The sequence below is a fragment of the Hemiscyllium ocellatum genome, chromosome 4 (genome assembly GCF_020745735.1).
Source record: "Hemiscyllium ocellatum isolate sHemOce1 chromosome 4, sHemOce1.pat.X.cur, whole genome shotgun sequence".
Taxonomy (NCBI): Eukaryota; Metazoa; Chordata; class Chondrichthyes; order Orectolobiformes; family Hemiscylliidae; genus Hemiscyllium; species Hemiscyllium ocellatum.
The window spans coordinates 86842130-86860232 of record NC_083404.1 but is presented as its reverse complement, the minus strand read 5'-3'; the positions used below and the strand labels follow the sequence as shown (position 1 = coordinate 86860232).

Sequence of the window (18103 nt, the reverse complement as noted above, 5' to 3'; positions counted from 1 at the left end):
TTGATCCAGCAACCATTTAAAGAAATAATTAATAGTTGAAAACAAAAGCCATTTCTTTTTTTCAGTTTATCATCTACAATCTCAGAGCTTTGGAAAGATGGCATCAAATTTTAAAGGTCATCATTAAGCTTATTGTCAGGAATGTCTTAATGATTGGATAAAGGAACCCTCTGATACTGTTTGCCATTAGGGATACCCAGAAGAGTCCACAAGTTTCAACCCTTTTGAACTGATGTGCAAACATGAGGTGAGAGGGCCTCTTCATTGATTAAAGAAAAAAAAAATTAGAACCCAAAGATCAGCGTGACACTTCCAACCTATGTCATTTCCAAGAGAAATTAACCAAAGCTTGAGTGAAAAGCATTTGAAATATTCTCATCAAATAGTGAAAACTAGAACTGATAAACAAGCCAAAGCTCATAGTTTTGTCATAGAGATGTACAGCACAGAAACAGATCCTTTGGTCCAACTTGTCCATGTTAACAGATATCCCAACCCAATCTAGTCCCATTTGGCAGCATGTCCCATATCCCTCCAAACCCTTCCTATTCGTATACCCATCCTTTTAAATGTTGTAATTGTACCAGCCTCCACCACTTCCCCTGGCAGCTCACTCCATACATGCACCACCCTCCATGTAAAAATATTGCCCATTAGGTCCCTTTTATATGTTTCCACTTTCACCCTAAACCTATACCCTCTAGTTCTGGACTCACCTACCCCAGGGAAAAGGCTATCTATTTATCCTATCCATGTCCCTCCTGATTTTATAAGCCTCTATGAGGTCACCCCGGGAAAACAGGGAGAATGCTCCATGGAAAACAGCCCCACCCTGTTCAGTCTCTCCCTATAGCTCAAACCCTCCAACCCTGGCAACATCCTTGTAAATCTTTTCTGAACCCTTTCAAATTTCACAACATCCTTCCGATAGGAAGGAGATCAGAGTTGCATGCAATATTCCAACAGTGGCCTAACCAGTGGCCTGTACAGCCACAACATGACCTCCCAACTCCTGTACTCAATACTCTGACAAAGGAAAGCATACCAACTATCTTCTTGACTATCCTATCTACCTGTGACTCTACTCTCAAGGAGCTATGAACCTGCATCCAAAGTCTCTTTGTTCAGCAACACTCCCTAGGACTTTACCATTAAGTGTATAAATCATGCTCTGATTTGCTTCTCCAAAATGCAGCACCTCACATTTATTGAAATTAAACTTCATCTGCCACTCCTCAGTCCATTCGCCCATCTGATCCAAGATCCCGTTGTAATCTGAGATAACCTTTTTCGCTGTCCACTACACCTCCAATTTTGATGTCATCTGCAAACTTAGGAACCATACCTTCTCTGTTCATATCCAAATCATTTATATAAATGACAAAAAGTAGTGGACCCAGCACCGATCCTTGTGTTACTTCACTAGTCACAGGCCTCCAGTCTGAAAAATAACCCTCCACCAGCATCCCCTGTCTTATGCCTTTGAGCCAGTTCTGTATCCAAATGGCTAGTTCTCCCTGTATTCCATGAGATCTAACCTTGCTATTCAGTCTCCCATGGAGAACCTTGTCAAACACTTTACTGAAGTCCATATAGATCATGTCTGCTGTTTTGCCCTCATCAATCCTCTTTTTATAAATTCTTCAAAAAGCTCAATTAAGTTCGTGAGACATATTTCCCATGCGCAAAGCCATGTTGACTATCCCTAATCAGTCCTTGCCTTTCCAAATACGTATAAATCCTGTCCCTCAGGAATCCCTCAACAACTTGCCCACCACCGATGTCAGGCACACTGGTCTCTAGTTCCCTGGCTTGTCCTTACCACTTTTCTTAAATAATGGTACCACCAGTCTTCTGGCACCTCACCTGTGACTATTGATGAGACATTTCGTTGTTGGCTATGAGGTGTTATTATTGTTATCAGTTTTGGGAGAACCATTAAAAATTAGGTTCACTGAACCATATCAAATCAAAGAAATTCTGAGCTGACAGGAAGGAAAAAATACGTGTTATGTACAGCATATTTAAAGTGGTGAAAGAAATAGGGAATTAAATATTTTTAAAGGTCAGAATTATTTGAGAATGAATCAGAAATTGAAAATTTACAAGTTGACCTCCGAGTAATCAGATTGGATAATATAGAGATGCTTAAAGATTTTCTGGAGGATTTGGTGGCACAGTGGTTAGCACTGCTGCCTCGCAGCGCCAGAGACCCGGGTTCAATTCCCGACTCAGGCGACTGACTGTGTGGAGTTTGCACATTCTCCCCGTGTCTGCGTGGGTTTCCTCCGGGTGCTCCGGTTTCCTCCCACAGTCCAAAAATGTGCAGGTTCGGTGAATTGGCCGTGCTAAATTGCCCGTAGTGTTAGGTAAAGGGGTAAATGTAGGGGAATGGGTGGGTTGCGCTTCGGCGGGCTGGTGTGGACTTGTTGGGCCGAAGTAATCTAATCTAATAAGTCATTTTGATAGCATAATATTCAATGAAAAGTGTATTATAGGCTCATTAGTTGATTTGTGTGAATAGGCTAGGACAAAATGTCTTTCCCAAAGATGATCCTAATGGAGGTGATGCATTATTCATACATCAATAGCTTTACTGATTCAACCTAGAGATATTAGCTCAAGTGAGGAAAAAGATCAAATTTATAAGAGACCATCATTGATTATTGAATGAGTCATAGTTGTTAGAGCTCACCTTTTGTGATGGTGCTGAAACCAGATGGGTTACAAGGACTTAGCATAAATGCAGTGCAGTAGTAAAGGTGGATTTGAATCCAATTCCATTATTGGAAATTTGCATTGAGGATTAGATTGCATGTTATTCTTAGGAAAATGATCCTTTAAAAGGGATATTGAAAAGTTCAATTGTCTAATAGAGCTGAAGAAATATCAGATTTTGTAATGTTAGGAAGGATTTTATTAATGTAATGGTATTACGGCTGAGGATCCTGGGATTGTATTCATTGGAGTTTAGAAGATTAAGGGGAGATCTAATAGAAACTTACAAGATAATACATGGCTTGGAAAGGGTGGACGCTAGGAAATTGTTTCCGTTAGGTGAGGAGACTAGGACCCATGGACACAGCCTGAGAATTAGAGGGGGTAAATTCAGAACAAAAATGCAAAGACATTTCTTCAGCCAGAGAGTGGTGGGCCTGTGGAATTCATTGCCGCAGAGTGCAGTGCAGACCGGGATGCTAAATGTCTTCAAGGCAGAGATTGATAAATTCTTGATGTCACAAGGAATTAAGGGCTACTGGGAGAATGCGGGTAAGTGGAGTTGAAATACCCATCAGCCATGATTGAATGGTGGAGAGGACTCGATGGGCCGAATGGCCTTACTTCCACTCCTGTGTCTTATGGTCTTGTGCATTGGAATGAAAAATGCATAAGTAACTTCACAGGTTAACCAAGGAAGTCATTGAATGTTACGCAAGTAGTTGTGTTGTTTGCGTCCATTTGGTTCTATTCAGCCAAACCTGTGAAGAACACTTAGACCACTTGAAAGAACTGTTCGATTGATTGCAAGCAGCTGATTTGGTCATAAATTTGGCTAAAAGTGCATCTGCCAAATTTGGATCGAGCTGTGTGACAAGGTCAGGTTGTAGCCAGAGAAGCAATGAAAAATGCAATTTTCATTTTTTTTCTGAGACAAAACGTGAATTACATTTAGTTCAAAAAGAATTGGGTTTCAGTTTAATTCTAGCAGAAGAATATTTTAAGTTCAGAGAATAGTTTCATCCTAGCAGAAGGGCAAATTTATTTGAGGTTTCCAAGCTATGTTAATTTGCACAAAAATGTTCAAATTGTCATTAACTGAAATGAGACTTCGGCCATCATATATTAAAGATCAGGTTATGGGAACTGGACATAAGTCTTAAAACTGTTTTATTAGTCCAAGAAGAAAACTGTAAGCAGTTAAGAAAGAAATGCGAGTTAAGGTATGTGAGGTTGAATCTATGTTTTAGTTGTTTGTGTGTTAACACCTTACTTGTATACATATAACTTTTTTTTGTTTGGGAATAAACATGTTCTGTGTTAAAAGAATATTGGCAACCTCGTGAAAATATTTGATGACTAACTGCCATGGTAACCAACTGCAAAAATAAAACTTGTGATCTATCACAAAAACAGGAAATGCTGGAGAATTGTAGCAGGTTTTCAGCACCTGTTGAAAGAGAAAAATATTAATGTTTTGAGTTTGATATAATTCCTCTTCAGAACTGACTTCTGAGCTGACATTTTCCAGCATACAGTATTTTGCTTTTATGATGATCTATCAAGACCAGTTTCATTTTGGGATCTGACTTGTTCCATATTATCGCCACCTTGGCTTGACACCTATGCCATGGTTCAGTTATGTTTTTCATCAAGATTTACAAAAAGAGCTGTGTCTGTCAGTAAACATAACGGCTGTTAACTTTAAGTACAGTGTTGAACTGTCACTGTATAATTGCAAGCTGTAAATTATTGGCTGTCCGTCCCATCACAAAACTGCTTCAACCCTTCTGGGTATTGCTTAGCACATTGCATCTACCTTGTTAACATTTTTCAGCTGATAAGATTTCTTTCCCTTTAATTTAAGGTTGCATGTCAACTGGGACTGTTCTCCACCACTGATTTTAAAACTATTCAGCAATTGTAATTTACATTTTCTTATTTTTGGAAGTACAATACAACTTTGTACTGCCATTTAAGGGTAATCTTGATTGTGTCCCAGCTTTGTTGTTGCAAAGAATAGGCTTAACCAGCATCAGCAGGTCTTCAACTTTAACACCTGTTTAAAATCTCCCCATTCTTGTTTCCTACTTGATTCAAATTTTCAAAATAGCTCCTCGCCTGAAAGTCCCTAGCCTTGTTCAGAATCAATCCCTTCTTTCATTTTCCCAACAAAGTTTTATTTCATTGAACTGATCCAGGTGCATTCCTTAAATATTTTTCAGCACATAACCCTTGGTTATGTTGTTTTTACATTTTATTCGCATCTGTTTCTAAACTCCTGTCTTACATACTTTTTCCCCTTTGCTTCAACCATACCCTTCAATTTATCAAGAACAATATGATGGGAGATCCGTAATGGTAATAAAAAGAATAAGTTGTATTATTTGTGCATTTATTGCAGCTTTTCGAGACTTGTTTGATTCAATGGATAAAACATCCTCTAGCATTCCACCTATAATTCTACTTCAGTTTCTTCACATGGCTTTCCCACAATTTGCAGAAAAGGGGGATCAAGGACAATATCTTCAACAGGTTAGTTACTTAAAAGCATTTCTAGATGTTTTCCCTAATAAGAGTAGGATCTAATTTTGACAAAACCTTGACAAAATAACTAAATTCTGATGGGATGTTGTTTTTTTTTTTATTCACCTGGTTTGGACTCATAGCTGCCTTCGTTTCTCCCCCTAATTGAGATGTATCATGATCCCTCTGGTCAATGCTATTTAAAAATAGCATGGCAATCTAAACAAGTAGATCTTTACTCAGTTATTGTGGTGGAAGTAAGGGTCAAAAAGGCAGCACCCAAGAGTCGCAGGAATGTGGAGGAGGAAGAAGACTGAGAGATAAATGTTGGGGGCTGAGGGCTGGGGTGAAGATAGGTGGGACAGTGATAGGTGCATGCAGGTAAGAAGTAATTTTGATAGGTTGGTGGAGAGGATGGAATGGATAGGTGGGAAGGAAGATGGGGAGGTCAAGGGGGTGGTGCGAATTGGAGAGTTGGATCTGGGATGAGGTGCGAGGAGGGGAGAATTGAAACTGGTGAAGTCAGTGTTGATGCTGTGCAATTATAAGGTCCTGAGGCGGAATTGAGGCATTTTTTTCCTCCAATTGATTTGGCAGTGGAAGAAGCCCAGGATTTGCATGACTTTGGGGGAGTTGAAGTGGTTGGCTACAGGGACCTAGCAACAATGATAGGTCATTTATTTTCTTGACCAGGTTTCATCATTCAGATGTAAGTTTGCTCGCTGAGCTGGAAGGTTTGTTTTCAGATGTTTTGTCACTAGTGAGCCTCCGGATGAAGCATTGGTGGCAAGGCCCACTTTCTGTTTGTATTTTGGTTTCGTTGTGTGGGTGACATCATTTCCTGTTATTTTTCTCAGGGGTGATAAATGGGATCCAAGTCAATGTGTTTGTTGATAGTTCCGGTTGGAATGTTGTGCTTCTAGGAATTCTCATGCATGTCTCTGTTTGGCTTCTCCTAGGATTAGGAATTATCATGGCTAGACTATACATTAATGTCTTGTTTCTGTATTCCTTAATATATCTACATAACAATCTATCAATTTCAGGCTTCAAATTTATAATTGATCCAGGCTCACCAAATATTTGGGGATAAATCCATATTAAAAAAAATTGCTTTCTGACATTACTTTTAAATTCCTGAGCTTCAATTTTATCATCATGCTATCCCCTTACTAGTGGAAATAGTTTCTGCCTGCCTATCCTATTGATTCCTTTTAATTATGCTACAACCTTCAGTTGCATTGCCCCTTAATCATCTATCTTCAAATGAATGTAAGGCCAGTCTTTGCAATATGTACTCTCAATTTAACCCTTTTAGCTCCAGCATCATTCTAATGAATGCACTTCGCTCCCTCAAGGCCAGAACTTAACAGAGTAATCTAAATGGGGTTTAACAGGCTTCGGTCAGGGGTCAACATTTCATTACCCTTTAAATTATTATTTTGAATCCAACTTTTAGTGACTTCCGCATTTCTATCTGTAATTTTCTTTGCTTGTTCAGAGCTACTAGTTAACACTCCATTTTAGCAAATAACTACTTAATCTTTCTCAGGTCAATAGTGCTTGACATCACATTGCCCTGCAAAGAGCACCATTTGCCACAATTTTGCTCACACATTTCATGCTTCACTATGCCTTTTAAACTTTCTGCTTCCATTTACACTATTAACTGTGCCAATTAACTTGATGCCAACAACAGTGTTGGATAAAGGACTGTCTGCTGCTTTTTCCAAGTCACTTATGGAGTAGTGAAATTAAATTAGAACCCTGCAGCCACCACTAATCACCTCCTGCCAATTAGAACACATGGCCATTGTCATTACTGTCTGATCCCTAATCCAACTTCAATCCCAACCACATCAATAAGATGCCTTCAGTTTCACACTTTGTGATTTTTGTCAATCTTATGTGCAACTTTATTGAGTGCCTTCTGGAAGTCCATACAAATAGAAATAACTTATCTGCAATGTTTGTTACCACCTCAAAAAATTCAGCAAGGTTTGTTTGACATGACTGTTTCATTGCACACCCTAATTGGATTTCTGTGATTAATTCCTACTTGTTCCAGTGCTGAGTCACCTTATACCTGACAAATTCTAGTAACATCCCTACAATTGATGCTCGATTAGCAGGCCAATAATTTCCTTTTTTATACATGCTAGCCATCTTGAACAGTAGCAAAGTACAGAGTTGTTAACAAAATCTGCATGCCAACTAACAGAAGCAGCATACAATAGATGAGCTTAGTGATCGTGCAACCAACCGATCAGATCCGAGTGCTACTGTCCTATCAGGTTCAATCGTGACTAGTTGTGGACAATTAAAAATGTAATGGAAGGTGGAAGCTCCACAAATATGGCGGAGTGGTTGATCCACCCAGGTCTCTTCAGGTCAGCATCGTAACAGATGCCGATATTCAACCAATTTGATTCAATCCACATGATATCCAGAAGCAGACACTGGATACTGCAAAGTCTGAGCCCTGACAACATTCCAGAAATAACACTAAAGACTTGTACTCTAGAACTAGCTATGCCACTGTCTGTGCAGTGCAGCTACAATACTGGCATTTATGTGACAATGTGGAAGATTGTCCAAGTCTGTCCTACACACAGAAAACAGGACAAATTAAATGGGTTATTTACTGTCCTATCAGCCTGCTGTCAATCATCAGAAAAATAATGGAAAGGATTTTCACAGTGCTATTCAAGTGGTATTTGCAACAGATTAGTCTGATCTCTGCTCAGCTTGAGTTTTGTCTAGGTTTCTGGTTCCTGACCTCATTATAGCCTTGGTCCAAACATGTATAAAAATGCTGAACTCCAGAGATGAGGAGAAAGTGACTGTCCTTGATGTCATCGCAGCATTTGACTGAGTATTGCAACATTTTTTTAATGAAAATTTGCAGAAGCTCTTTGCTGATAAGCATCTGACGGACCAAAAAAAATGGTTGTGGTTAATGCTAAGTGTCATCACTGGTACAGTCCTTCAAGATAATGTCCTCCATCCATCTTTAGCTGCTTCATCAGTGCACTTCCCTCCATTTATACGGTCAGATGTTTGCTGATTGCATAATGTTCAGCACAATTTTCAATTCCTCAGCTGCTGACGCAGTTTGAGTTCATATTAGGCAAGATCTGGGCAATGTCTGGGCTTGGACTGGTAAATAGTGAGTAAACTTTGTGCCACACAAGTGCCAGGTAATGACCATCTCCAACAAGAGAGAATCTTAACCATACCCCCATGGTATTACCATTGCTGAATCCCCCACAATCAACACCTTGGGGGTTACCATAGACCAGAAATTGAACTGGACCATCAGTGTAACTGCTTTAACTTCAAATGCAGTTCAGAAGCTAGAAATTCAGTGGTGAGAGCTTTCCACTGGTCCACCATCTGAACCACAAGTGAGGATTGTGCTGGAATTCTGTCCACTTGCCAGGATGTATGCCACTGTTGTTCAAGCTTGACAAGTGGTCTGTTTTATTGGTACCCCATCCACCACTGACTTTTTTTCATCTACAAGATACTCTATAGTGATGCACACAGCTCCTGTCACAGTACCTTGAAACCCATGACCTCTGGAAGGACCTACGCCCAAGGACTGCAGTGGTTAAAGAAGGCAATTTCCCACCACCAATTAGATGGGCAATACCTGCTGAACTATGATGCCTGTATCCCATGAACAAATAAAGACACTCCATGCAGTTAGCAACAGCAATGATGATACTCTAGTTTTTAATACTGCAAATTATGAATCCTTTCGTTTCATACAACTTTCTGGTTCTTGGGGCACAAAGGATCAAAGGGAGTGCAGAGGAAGTGGGAACAGGGTAATGAGATGGATGGTTAGCCGTGACCATACTAAGTGGTGAGCACCCATGAAAGATTGAATGGCTAACTCCTGGTTCTATTTTCTATGTTTCAATAAGATTCTATAATTTTATAAAAACAAATTATTTTTTTTCTTTAATAACATGAGTCTGGTTGATCCATCAGTTTTTTTTCTAGAGGAATTAAAGGGACAAAATAAATGAAGTTGGTAAAAATGCAATCTAAAGTTTAAGTGTCTGTCAGAAGCTTGTGATGACTTTGAAATATGTAATAGTCTATTTGTTCCCCCTTTTCAGGATGCTAATGAGTGTTGGATACAGATAATGAGAGTGCTACAGCAGAAACTTGATCCTATAGAATCATCAATGGAGGTAAAGATGCAGCTAACATAAATGCTTTTATTCTGTTTTGGATAATTTTTCTCTTATCTTTTCATGGTGGCTAACAAAGTTAACTTGTTTCATAACTAGTTCCTAAGAAGTTTGCATTAAACATAAATACAATTTTATCTCATTAATGCACTTCTAGTTTTTTTTTATCCCACCTTTTCTTAAGCCATTGGGACTTCTCCCGAGGGATTGTTTAAATAGATGCACTCTGAATCATCACATTAGTGACCATAAGCAGTGCAGTGAATTTGATTCTTAGTGACTAATTGAGCATGAAGAATAACAGTGAATGCAACCTTTTAGCTTATGTTAACTCCTATTTCCAAACATAGATAATGTTCAGAAGTAACAAGTCCAGCTTATCTCTACACGTTCCCCTTTAATATAGCTGCAGTGGGCCAATTGTAGCTTCATTATCATCATAAATAACATTGTACCAGCTACTCGCTGTTTAAACACCCTGTGCCATTGACCGTCTGTGACAGTTATACTTGATTGCTAGATTTTAATTGGAACTTGAATTCTTTCAACTGATTTGGCATTGTTCATAGAATTTAATTTTATGTATAAGTAAATAGGAAGAGTAAAGACACAACATATTCCTTAGAAAATAAGAATTTAAATTGGATTCTCCATACAGTAAAAGAGGTTATGCTATACATTCTGTGTAATGCTTTGTGTAAAATAATTTCCAAATGCTGTAGTGGATTTTTGGAAGTAACAAACTGTGATATCCTTTCCTGCCAGCAAAATGCAGAACCTTTCAAATGATTTGACAGTATTTATATAAAGGAACACCGGAATTAGGAGCAGAACTGTGCCATTGATCTCTTTGAGCCTGTTTTGCCATTTGATCAGATGTGTTTATGGTCACGTTTCCACTTTCATATCTGCTCCCTTTTCAATCAAAAAATCAATCTAAATACATCTTGAATAAATTCAATGACCCAAACTCCATTGCTTTCTGCAAAAGTGAATTTTATATATAGATGACAGCTTGAGTGAGAGCTCTTCTTTTCACTCATCCTCCCCTTAGTTTATTTCTCCCCCAATCTGTTTGTAATTTTGTTAGTTAAACTATGTTTGATTTTTCTCTCTCCTAGAGTAATTCGGAGGGTGCAACAGCTTCAACCACCAAGAAAAATTTCATTGATCAATTCTTTGGCGTAGAATATGAAACATCGTATCCTTTACTTTGCAAATACAAAAGCAAATGGAAAGCTTTGTTTGTTGAAATTTGTTCGAGGAATCAAGCAGTTATTTTACATTAATGTTTAGGTGTGATATTGCATTGTACTTTAATTTTGTCTGTCAATTTCCAAAATCACCTCAACACTATATTCCCTTTAGTTTCCTTTCAATTTGAGTATAGATTATTCAAAGCAACATATGAAAACTGTCAAAATTTGATTTCCACATCTGGCTTCTCTTCCAATCTATGAAGTGATCGATCTCATGATAAAATGTGTAAAGATTAATTTACTTTGTACCCAGCATTCCATTACATCCCGCCTGCTACAGGCAATATCTGCTTTATTGAATCCAGTACTCTCAGTTGATTGCATATCAAAATTCATTCAGACATTTACCTTCAGATCCAGCTGGATAACATCACATGCTATGGATCCTGCTCTCCTCTGAAAGCCACACACTACTCAAGAAATCATCCTTGAAACCAATGATTATGTTCATTTCTAGTTTTCTCCACTATTGACGATTTCACCCTAATCTCTTAACATATTAGTTCATGGGCTATTTTCTTATCGATAAGGATTAAACAATCCATTCACTTCCCCTTGCTGCTTCCTTTCTCTAACCTTCATCTTTATCCACCAACTAAACCTTCCCCATAATGACTCTTCTTTCATGCTGTTCAGTGTTTATCTTGTCCATGAGGCTCACCTCTTGTAGCAATATTAGCGAGCATTGATGACTACTTAGATTTAATATCTGCTTCAAACTGCAAACAATGTTGAGATTTGAGAATCACCTGCAGACCAGAAGAAACTGAAGAACTCTTTTTTTTTTTGGGGTCCCATAATAACTAACATTGTATATGATTCAGGAGAAAAATTGAGCATGCTGGAGATCTAAAATGTTTAATGGTATCACTTCTGAAACAATAACTCCGTTTCACTTGCTGCAAAGTTCTGCTGAGTATTTGCAACATTTTCTGTTTTTATTTGTTGATTCCTATCCTCCAGTATTGCTGGTCTCATTTTCAAAACTACAGTCTCATCCAAAAAAATCCTCAAACTGAATTCTCAACCTTTTATTCTCATTAAAAATGATTGGCCCATCTCCAACCTCCGTTTTCTGCCAACTCCATGTCTGGATTTTCTAATCAGTTTTATAACCATGGCATGACTATTAGAAGTGGTTCAAACTGAAGTCACCAATTGTAACTTCTGTATCTGTGAACTTTGTGTATTTTTATCCTATGTATTTCTGTGGAATTTGACATGGTTGGCAAAATATCCGGAGTTATTGAAATAACTGACAATGCTGCTCTCAATCATTTCAGGGTTTTTTTGCTTGGTTTACCTCTATCCCTCAGGAATATCATGTGACATCAGATTCCACTTGCACAATGAGAAAGGCCAGCCTTCCCACTCCTCCACCTGTCCAGGCCCCTCCACTGACCTGTTACAGCTCTAATGTGGAATCTTAAATAAGCTGCATATTCCTCTGGGGTGTGAGCTTAAATCTGAAATCTACTTGCATGTTTTAAATATATGTCAGTGACCATCAACACTTGCTAATATTGAAATTAAAATTAATAGAACATTTAAATAGCAAAATACTAATGCTGTAAGTCTGGGAATTTCGCTTGGATCAGTGGCTTACATACTTCTGATAATTTAGCCTGTCATGAAGTTTTAAATCCACATTGACTTAATATAGAGTAAGTGAATGTAGTCACAGTTCAGTGTGATTAATCAACCTGTTCTAGGCAGGTGGAAATTGAACCTGAGCCTTCCAGTTCTGAGATAGGGACACTACCCCTGTACTACAAGACCCCTCCTGATTTGTCACAGATTGAGTGACCAGTTTTTGGAGCACTTGCATTCAGTCTGCAAATGTGACAGAATTTCCAGTTGGTTGTCATTGTAATTTTCTACCTTTCTACCATTCTGACTTTTGTCCTCCACTTCCTTCAGTGTTCCAACTTTTGACTAGACATTTTTGAAGACTTCTGGACTTTCAACATTTATTTGACATTCTTGGGATATGGATGTCACTGGTTAGACTAGCATCTATTGTCCATTCCAAATTTCCGTGGTGAAGGTGGTTGAGAGCTGCAGTCCTTTGAGTGTAGGGAGAGTGTAGGAAGAGTGTTCCAGGATTTTGAACTTGCGATAAGAATTACAATATAGTTCCAAATCAGAATGGTGTTTGACTTGAGGAGAAACTTGTTCACAAATATCTGCTGTCTTTGTCCTCCTTTGTGATAAATTTGCAGATTTGGATTGTGCTGTCAGAAGGACCTTGAGTTACTGCAGGATATCTTGTAGATGGTATTGGTCCCACTGTGAGCTGGTTGTGAAGGGAACAATTGTTTAAGTTTGTGGATGTGATGTCAACCAGGTGGGCTGCTTTGTCCTGGATGCTGATTTGTGTTGATTTTCATTCTATTTGCTTGAATGTATATTCCAGTACTTCCCTGACTTTGTGCCTGTCTGTCAACAAGGCACTGGGGAGATAGGACACTTTTTTTGCAACATTATTTTTAGCCTTGGACCTGTGTTTCTAGTCAGTGGTAACTGCCAGGATGTTGATAGTGAGGGATTAAGTGGTAGTAATGTTGTTGAACATCCAGTCTCATTTTGTTTTGTTTTTCTTTGGAAGAAGTTTTAGCTTTTACTGACTTGGTTTTTCTCTCTCCTTTTTGCTGTTGGATGGTTGTTGTTCATTATTTTGCTACTCACATTTCCTGTAGACATTTCTGACATTTGATCACTCCCATTAGCCTTCCACCACCAACCTTTTTGTCATTTTAATTGCTCCTGTATTGCACCCTATTACAGACCTTTTTTTTGTTCTCTTACACACACATACACGTCTTTGTACTTGCTTAACAACAATTACACCCCTCCTCTCCCCCGCCACCCCCTCCAATTCTGATAGTCATCATCTGAACTGCTAACTCTGTTTCTGTCTCCATAAATGCTACTTGACTTGTTTCTGCCATTTTCAGATTTTGTGTGATCCAAATTTTAATCTTGTTTAATTATGGTATTGGAGAAATCCATTTATTACTTTATCAGTTCTGGCTTCATATGAATTCATCCTTAATAATTTCCTTAAAGCATGAAGTGCACTGAAACAGATGATGAGGAAGTAACAAAGGGCAAAGAAACACAGCTTCAACTTAGTTGTTTTATTAATCAGGAAGTTAAATATCTTTTTACAGGCCTGAAATTGGTGAGTACCCAAACTTGTCAAGTGAATTGATATTTAAGTGCTTTAAAAGAAGATTTGTGCAGGTGAAGATTTATGTATGAAATTACAATATTTCTTTGGTTTGAAAGTTGCCTGATAATCAGATTTACTGTTACCTTAAATGACAGTGTACTTCATTTTATTATGTTCAACATTGTTAACATAATGGAGAAAATTGAAAGCTAAAAGCTTGCTCAAAACTAACAGAAACTGCATTCACTGTTTGAAGTCAGCTATGTAACTTTAATTTTTTAAATTTCTTAGCGTCTTCATGAAGAGATTACTAAACATTCTCCTACATTGCAAAGAAATGCTTTGTACATAAAATCTGTAAGTACCATTCTAGTATTAATGACTGCATTTTGGGAATATAGTTAAAGTGCATTTATAAGTTGCTAGTAATTTAAGATATGTAGAGTACTTATTAAATGGTAAGATGTTGGATATATGAAAGGAAATAGGAAGGCTAATGGCATGTTAGCCTTTAAGTTTGCAGATGATAGGTGGAGGAACAGGTAATGTTGAGGTGAGGGAGGCTGCAGAAGGACTTGGGACAAGCTAGAAGAATAGATGAGGAAGAGCTGCACTGCTGAGGGTGCATAAGGCTCAGGTCAGACTGCATTTTGAATATTGTAAGCTGTTTAAGGAATGATGTGCTGGTCTTGGTGAGAGTCCAGAAGAGGTTCACAGAATGACCCTAGGAGTGAAGGGCTTGTGATATGAGGAACAGTTGAGGAAGCTGGGTCTGTGGTCAATGAAGTTTAGAAGGATGTGGCAGGAGGAATCTCATTTAAACTTAGAATACAGATATAGTCGACCTGGAGATGATGCTTCCACTAGTAGGAGAGACTAGGATGCGAAGGTACAGCCTCAGAGTGAAAAGACAAACCTTTAGAACTGAGATGAAGAGGAGTTTCTTTAGACAGAGGGAGGTGAATCTGTGGAACTCATTGCTGCAGAATGCTGTGAAAGCCAAGACATGGAGTTTATTTAAGATAGAGATAGACATGTTCTTGATGAGAAAGGAAATTAAATGTTACGGGGAGAATGCAGGAGAATGGGGTCGAGAAACCTATCGCCCATAATCAAATGGCAGAACAGACTAACTGGGCTAAATGGTCTGATTCTGCTCCTGTATCTTATTGCCCTTATTGCAAGTAGATAAGAGTAAAGGAGTAGTGAAGTCTTGCTTTTGTATAGGAGCTTGATTAGATCACATCTGGGCGCGTTGGTATCCATATCTTGGGAAAGATGCTGTTGTTGTAGAAGGAAAGCAATGAAGATTCAACAGACTTGTGCCTGGGCTAGAAGAAAGTTTGGGCGAATAGGCTAGTATTCTCTAGAATTTCAAAGAAAGAGAGGTGACCTCATTCAAAGATATGAAATACTTAAAGGGGTAGATGGGGTAAATGGAGGTAAGATGTTTCCTGTGGCTGGGGAGTTTAGAAAATAAGCGGGGGGTGCCACCTCAGTCTGGGATGTAAAGAAATTATTTTAATCTTATGAATGTTTGGAATTCCAATCACAGAAGACTGTAGAGTTTCAGTCTTCTAGTGTAGAGTTGGAAATTGGTACAGGGTTCTGGAGATGTGGTGAAGGCATCGTAATGTTTGATCAGCCATGACCTTGGAAAAAGTGGAGATGTGAAGGTGTCGGTGTTCGACTGGGGTGGACGAGGTCAGAAATTGCATGACAACAGCTTATAGTCCCTATCAGGTTTATTTGAAATCACAAGCTTTTGGAGCACTGCTTCTTTGTCAGATGAAGTTCAAATAAATCTGTTGGATTATGATCTGATGTTGTGTGACTTCTGACTTTTTGAAAAAGTTACAGGATCATGTAGTCACTGTGGGTTTGCAAAAGGGAAATTGTGCTTGAAAAATTACTGAAAATTTTTGAGGATGTTACTAGTAGAGTAGATAAAAGGGGAGCCAGTGGCTGTTGCATCTTTGGGCTTTCAGAAGACTTGCGATAATGTTCCACGTAAGAGGTTAGCATTTAAAATCAAAATACGAAGGATTGCGATTAGAGTGCTGACATGCATACAGGACTAGCTGGCAGGCAGGAAACCAAGAGTAACAAAGGAAATAAACGGATCATTTTCTGACCGCCAGTGGTGAGCAGGAATCAGTTAGATTAGATTACTTAGTGTGGAAACAGGCCCTTCGGCCCAACAAGTCCACACCGACCCGCCAAAGTGTACCCACCCAGACCCATTCCACTACATTTACCCCTGCACCTAACACTACAGGCAATTTAGCGTGGCCAATTCACTTAACCTGCACATTTTTGGACTGTGGGAGGAAACCGGAGCACCCGGAGGAAACCCACGCAGACACTGGGAGAATGTGCAAACTCCACACTCTTGGACCCCAACTCTTAACAATATATATTCATGGTTTAGATGATTTGAATAAATGTAACGTTTTCAAGTTTGCACCCTCCCATTCAGCTTTGTGTCGTCTGCAAAGATGCTTCACTGAATAGGACATGTTGTCAGTTCATACATGCATGGCAGATTATAATTTAGATAAATGTGACGTTGTCACAGGTCAGCTTTGTACACTATATTTTTAATATGGTAGATTTTTGTGAAAATACACTGTGTACATGTATGTATATTGGAAATCATTGTGCAGCTGTAAAGAGTAGAATAGTTCTGGGATGAATTTTAATACAAAATCGATAACCCTTCATGCACTCTCATTGACATTTAATTTTGTTTCATTTAGTCTAAAATTCAGCGTTTACCTGCATACCTTACGGTTCAGATGGTGAGGTTTTTCTACAAGGAAAAAGAGTCTGTAAATGCCAAAGTTCTCAAGGTTTGTAAATGTGTTACATAGAAGTGTTAGCCTGTCAATAAATTGTTTGAAAAAATGTGTACATTTGATTTCTTGGTGCCCATTTCGCAGATTACATGTCCTAAATTTTCCTGGGTTTTTTTTTGTTGCATACCAGGCAGCAAGGTTAGGTGATCTACCAAATTTGAAATCTTCCAAAAGGGACCTCTTCTGAAATAAATCAAATATCTAGTAAAAAAAATGAATATTATTCATATAGCTGCCATTCAGTAGTACAGATCTTAATTGTTCATGAAAAAATATTTTTTTATCTTACACTCACAAGGACAGGCATAAAAGTACCAAATTTCAAACTTAATGCGGTGAGATTCTGAGTTGATTGCTGAACAATCCTGTGTTTGCTAATAGAGCACTAACAACAGTTTTTAAGATAATCAGTTGAATTCATTGTGTGGGTAATTTTTGAAGGAAAGTATATTCATATGTAAGATCAAGTATTTTTTTCTGAAAATAAAAGGGCCTCTTAGCTTTTGTGAATTATCCAGGACCTTTGGAAAATTCTTGGTATCCAACAGCCATGACAATGTAATGAAGAAAGCAATCTTGCACTGTACTTTGGTACTGTGGTATAAATTGTGACGATTGAAAATTATCCTGATAAGTGCACAATTAAAAGCTTCGACAACATAGAGTCATAAAGATGTACAACATGGAAACAGACCCTTCTGTCCAACCTGTCCATGCTGACCAGATATCCCAACCCAATCTAGGCCCACCTGCCAACACCCAACCCATATCCCTCCTATTCATATACCCATCCAAATGCCTCTTAAATGTTGCAATTGTACCAGCCTCCATCACTTCCTCTGGCAGCTCATTCCATACACTTACTACCCTCTGTGTGAAAAAAATGCCCCTTAGATCACTTTTTTTTTATATCTTTCCCTTCTCACCCTAAACCTATGCCCTCTAGTTCTGGACTCCCCGCCCCAGGGAAAAGACTTTGCTTATTTACCCTCTCCATGTCCCTCATAATTTTGTAAACCTCTAGAAGGTTACCCCACAGCCTCCGACGCTCCAGGGAAAACAGCCCCAGCCTGTTCAGCCTTTCCCATTAACTCGAATCCTCCAACCCTGGCAACATCCTTGTAAATCTTTTCTGAACCCTTTCAAATTTCGCAACATCTTTCCGATAGGAAGGAGACCGGAATTGCACGCAATATTCCAACAGTGGCCGAACCAATGTCCTGTACAGCCGCAACATGACCTCCCAACTCCTGTACTCAATACTCTGACCGACAAAGAAAAGCATACCAAACACCTCCTTCACTATCCTATCTAACTGCGACTCTACTTTCAAGGAGCTATGAACCTGCACTCCAAGGTCTC

General features: G+C 38.7%; 1 protein-coding gene across 1 annotated transcript in view; it reads left to right on the top strand.

Annotated features, from left to right (window-relative positions):
* Positions 1 to 18103, top strand: part of usp14 (ubiquitin specific peptidase 14 (tRNA-guanine transglycosylase)) — a 57314-nt gene that overhangs the window by 24568 nt on the left and 14643 nt on the right. Inside the window, exons 7-12 of the mRNA XM_060824375.1 lie at positions 5123 to 5253; positions 9375 to 9449; positions 10571 to 10650; positions 13778 to 13892; positions 14175 to 14240; positions 16643 to 16735. Of these exons, the coding sequence (XP_060680358.1) occupies positions 5123 to 5253; positions 9375 to 9449; positions 10571 to 10650; positions 13778 to 13892; positions 14175 to 14240; positions 16643 to 16735 (560 nt within the window). The remainder of the gene's footprint in view (positions 1 to 5122; positions 5254 to 9374; positions 9450 to 10570; positions 10651 to 13777; positions 13893 to 14174; positions 14241 to 16642; positions 16736 to 18103) is intronic.